Source organism: Helianthus annuus, chromosome 2 (genome assembly GCF_002127325.2).
Source record: "Helianthus annuus cultivar XRQ/B chromosome 2, HanXRQr2.0-SUNRISE, whole genome shotgun sequence".
Lineage (NCBI taxonomy): Eukaryota > Viridiplantae > Streptophyta > Magnoliopsida > Asterales > Asteraceae > Helianthus > Helianthus annuus.
The window spans coordinates 142,566,273-142,571,960 of record NC_035434.2 but is presented as its reverse complement, the minus strand read 5'-3'; the positions used below and the strand labels follow the sequence as shown (position 1 = coordinate 142,571,960).

General features: G+C 34.5%; 1 protein-coding gene across 1 annotated transcript; it reads right to left on the bottom strand.

Moving 5' to 3' along the window:
• Window positions 1–206: 206 nt before the first annotated feature.
• LOC110922997 (beta-D-xylosidase 1) lies at window positions 207–5,243 on the bottom strand. The gene is made up of 7 exons (XM_022167193.2): window positions 4,786–5,243; window positions 2,426–2,704; window positions 2,175–2,344; window positions 1,993–2,090; window positions 1,573–1,917; window positions 1,085–1,498; window positions 207–963 (listed from the first exon to the last, which is right to left on the bottom strand). Exons 1-7 carry the CDS (start codon window positions 5,206–5,208, stop codon window positions 362–364), a joined length of 2,331 nt encoding a protein of 776 aa, XP_022022885.1. The 5' UTR covers window positions 5,209–5,243; the 3' UTR covers window positions 207–361.
• Between the last annotated feature and the right edge of the window lie 445 nt (window positions 5,244–5,688).

Here is a 5,688-nt window from a genome sequence, read left to right as displayed (position 1 = left end):
GCCAAACTTGAAATTAAACAAGGTCAAGCTCGGCTCAGATCAGATCAGATCGTTACACCCTAGTTTTAGATAATAATATGTCGGTGATGACAATTTAATTTCTCAATGAAAGAAATATATTTATAATATGCCAATGATTAACATGTAATTGTCATATGAAAATTCAATTAATGCTCAAACATTATATCTAGACTGACAATGACAAAGGCCTAAAGCATTACCAAACTATTTTAATTCATTGAATCGGTTTAATGGGTTGTACATAACACCCCATTTACAGTTTCTGTTTTTACTCTAGGGTAAAAGGAGGGTAGAATTCCCAACTTCAAATAGTTAAAAGTTTAATTAGAAAATATCAATATCAATACTTGATTTCTTCAATTGTTGGTTTAATGGTTAAAGAATGTTTGATGTCACCAATGTGAAGTGTGTGTTCACCCATTGGAACCCTTCGAATCCCAAATTGGTCAACCACACTCAAATGTTTGCATACATGAAGATCAAGTGCAACCCTTTGAAGCCCACCAGCCACCACATGGACCTTCTGAAAGCCCACCAATTGCTTGTTTGTGGCCCATTTACCTTCTGGCGGGCTCGAGAACACCATCATGGTGTGAGTCCCGTCCATGGTTCCTGTATTCTTCACATTGATGTGTAGGGTTGTTAAGAGGGTCGAGCATTTCGTGTGTGATATGCGCACCCCGTTGGTTAGAGCCGTTGCGTTGTTGTTTTCGAGGTGGATTGGTAGCATGGGAACCGAAAGAGATGTTGGGGCTTGAGCTATGGAATGATGGAAAGTTGTGTAACTTAGACCGTGTCCAAATGGATAGACAACGGGCCCTTTGTAGAAACGGTAGGTCCGACCGGGGTAGTTGTGGGCTGGGTCGGCCCGCATTCCCATATTAGTCATTGGTACTTTAGCCAAGTACTCTTGTGGGTACCATGTCATAGGCAACTTTCCTCCTACAAAATTAAAAAAATATGAAGTTAGTACCTTATTAAGGCCTACTGTGCTTTGTGAGGCCCAATAGCATATGTAACCCATTGGTTTTGTGAAAATTTTAAATCTATTTATTTCTAGAACCTGGATTGGTTGTTCCAAACAAGACATCTGCAATAGCAGTTCCACCGGCTTGACCCGGATACCCGGCCCAAATTATAGCCAAAATACGAGGGTCTCTTTTCGCAAAAGTGATGTCAAGTGGGCCACCAGACATAATGACGAGTACACATGGGCCTCTTGAAGACTTTGCAACTCTAGATATTAGCTCTTGTTGATGTCCAGGCAATAGTATGTTGGCCCGGTCTCTTTCTTCAGCTTCAATAGATTGATCAAGGCCCATAACTAACACGGTTGCATCGGCTTGTTGGGCTGCCTTTTCGGCCGGCCCAATTAACTGGTTCCCTTTGCAACTCACATCACTACATCCCACTTGATGGATCGTCTTAACGTATCTCGCTATACCTTGTAATGGTGTTGTATACCCACAAGCGATTCCTAATGCATCCAAACATATTAGATTTTATTTTTACTTTAATGAAAAGTTGAAAACCAACTTTTATAATGCGTACCAGCATAGTTGCCGATCATGGTGACAGTGACATCAGAATTGGGCCCAATAACAGCAACAGTACGATGTCGCACTGTTGATAAAGGTGGGCCTCGCCCACGGTTTTCTAGAAGAACGATCCCTTGACGGGCCGCTTCTAGTGCAAGTTGGTTACTCGACAATAAGCACACATCATGTATTCCTAAGTTTGCATATGGCTGTTTTGGCCCGTCAAACATACCCAAACGCATCTGAACACCAATGGTGTTTGCCAAGGCCCCATCAACATCAACCTCTTTTAATTTCCCTTGTTTGATTGCCCCCTCGGTATACACCGCCAAAGACGGGCCGCAATCCAAATCAAGCCCTAGAAAGTTAAACAAAGTCATATAAATAGAACCCACAACATAAAACAAAACATGTTAAACAATTTGATACAAACCTGCTTTGATACTCTCTGCGGTCGCATCTTCTGGTGTAGCCGTGTAATGTTGATCAGTATACATAACTCCAACCGAATCACAATCCGACACGATGTATCTTTTTTAAGATAAATAATTAGAGATAATCCAAGAAACCGAACTAATGATTTATTATATTGCAAACTCACTATCTAAGTCTTACCCGTTGAGGCGCCAAGACCCGCGTATTGTGCTCTTGAGGAGATTCGAATCGGCACAAGTAGGCTTTCCATTGACTTGATTGTATGAACACATCACACTTGCAACTTTACCTTCTAAAACACAAGCCTTGAATGGTACGTTATATGTGTCCTCTAAATCTTGTTTACTCACCTGCATAAAAACAAAAATGTATTTTTTACAAGTGTTACAATTATAATTAGGATAATACTAATCACAGTTTTAAATAACTACCTTAGCATTAAAGCTATGTCGATTATAGCCATGCCAACTATCAAGATCATACGCGGTGTAGTGTTTGCAACACGCGGCTACCTTAAGTCTATTACCCACATTGCCTTGAAGTCCTTTAACATACCTAACCGCGTACCGAGCGGCTAGTGCTGGATCTTCTCCTGGTGTTTCTTGACCACGACCCCACCTTGGATCACGAAAAATGTTCACATTCGGGCTCCAAAAGGTTAGGCCCGCCATTCCTCCGTTGTACATAGCTCGGGCTTCATTCGATACCACCTAAAATTTTAAACCATATTTAAAAAAATATACAACTTATATTATATTATTATATAAAGTACACTAAATTTAATTGTAATGATAAAATTAGTCATCTTGAATAATTGATATATATATATAAACAATAAAAAGGTGTTTTTGTAGGATGGGTTATAACTTATAATAGCAAAAGAGACCCCACTACCCGGCCCATATTAAATCGTCCATTGGTGTCAATGTGTCATATAGCATATAAAAAGTATGGGCTTTTTAAGTACAATTCAACCTCTTTAGTATGCAAGAAAGCCCTTCTATTATTTATTTCAAGTAAAGGTACAATTAAAAAACATATTTCTCCATAAAAAAACAGGCACTGTTTTTATGGCAGTAAAATTTGTTTATCCTGTGAGTCTGTGACACTGCCTGCAGAATTTGGTTATCCCGTGACTTTTGACTTGTGAGTGTGACCGCAGTAGCACTAGCACCAAAAATGATGTAAGATATTTTATGTATATATACACACAGTAAGGTTAAAACACGTGAATTATATGGAATTATGGATTGAATAAAAGAAACAATAAAGATTTAGTAATTAAGATTTAGAAACTATAAAATGATATTTTGATGTAAGATATATTTTAAAAATAAGAGATAAAATACAAATATGCTTAAATAAGAAAAAAATAATTTGTGCTTACAAAATTGTAACATATGACGTTAGGTAGTTACTTATTTATTAGATATAAATATACAATATAGTTAATATAGATGGATGAATGCCCAATGCATATGGAATAAGCACTTCCACCTAAAGGTTACCTTAAATATGATAGAATTTTTTTCACTAAGTGTGAATCTTTTATGCATCACTACTACTTATAAAATGATGGGTGTGTATATTATATATCTATAACTAAGTTATAATCCTGTGTATTACACATTTTAATAAATATAATATGATATAATTTATCTTTTATCTTATATAATAAAAGAAATTTATGAGGGACATGTGTCAGGAGACATCTAATTTTTTTCCGCCTCTCTCTTTCACTTAATTATATTTTATATATTAGATTAATTAATGATAATAGTATAGATTTCGGAAAATAGACAAATTTAAAATTTTCTAAAAATTTACCGAAACTCCTATTATCCGTAAAATTTTTAGTTTTAACTTTCTCTATTTTCCTAAATCTATATTATCTTAAATTAATTGAAAGAGAGAAGCTGAAATACAAGAAAAAATAGATGCATTGGATAATACGTATCCCTCGTAGATTTCTTTATAGATGCATTGGATAATACGTATCCCTCGTAGATTTCTTTATTATATATGATAGATAGATATGCATAAAGAGGGAGGTTTATTTGAGAAAAAAAATTAATTGAGAAAAAAAAGAACAAATGGTCAAATTGTAAAACATCAAATACTTTCTTCCATCTAATTTATTATTATCTTTAACTAATTCATTAGTCATAAAGACTATAATCCTCCACAATAAAAAATTTAGCCTACACACATGAAAATTTATCCTACACATATTAAAATGTATCTTACACATATCGAAATTTATTATACACAACTCGTAATTTATCCTACACATCTCGTAACTTATCCTACATTCTAAATTATCATTATTTTTAATATATCTTTTTAAGTAAGTTACAAATTTAATTTAGTTAATTAAAGAGAAAGACTACTAATTAATGATCTATTTAAGTTTACCAATGTGCCCTTACAATAATATTAAATATAAATATTAAATGAAGCAAAATAAAGTATTCTTATATTCTTATTCGTTAAAAATTGTTCTTTCTTTTTCTTACAAAAAAAAATCTTCTCATTTGAACTCTTCATTATGCATAAATAGGGTAATTTTACTTCACTAGCTTATATATAACTTAATTCATAATTGAAAAACATAAGTTTATTTTGACAAGCGAAATCCATATATTCAAGTCATGTTTCCCATTGATGTTATTCTCAACATTAATTTTGACACTTTAGTTTGGCATAATTCGAATACTATCAGCCAAATAACATTAGTAATGAAATGATATATCCTTTCATTAAAAAAGTGAAATAAGAAACGTAACATAACCTGTCCAATCTCTTCCCACAAAGTGTCATTAAAAGTCGAAGCCGTCGTAATAACTTGAGGAAACTGTGTGGCGCCAAGAAACGTTGGAAGAAACTTCGTCCCGGGGCCCACGTCCGAAACACCATGTAACGCCTCGGACCACCATTCGTACCCTTGAATTCCTAGTCGAGGTACCGCGGCTGCATTGTTGACCAAAAGGCTTATTTTTTCTTGCAAAGTTAGTCTTCCTAGCAAATCTTTAATTCGATCTTTTATCGGTAGGTTTACGCGACAAAAGGTGAGGTCTTTAGTGACCTTATTACTTGGGTCACAAGCAAATGGCGGTCTTGATTTTCCGGTGAAGACAATCAAGAATCCAATTAGGATGAAGAAGAGGGAGGGTGGTGAAATAATAATACATTTGATGTGAGGTTTTTGGACCATTTTCGTGTGAAGTTTGGTTTCAAGTAAGATAATGAGGAGTGAAAGGGTATTTATAGGGTTATGTATATATGTATATATAAATTAATATATAGGGGGGGGGGGGGGATTTATATGTATATATGAAGGTGAGATAGTGTGTTACTTTTTGTGTTTCACTATTACGATTACTTACATGACCCCTTTAATTATAACCATGTTTGCCACTTGCTGCCTTGGCTTCAACACATATGAATATGATGTATTCATGTATATTATGATGTTCTTTTTCCTTCTACGGTACTCGGACAAGTATTATTTCAAAATATAATTTTCTTTTCTTTTTTTATGAGCTTTTTTTTTGCATATTTTATGAGCATTTTTTTTTGGCATTTTTATGAGCATGTTTTGTAGTTTTTTTTAACTGATATCCTGATGTTGTATTTGATAAATACATTACAAGACAAACACATCCTCATTGTCTTATAATTTGACATCTTGAAT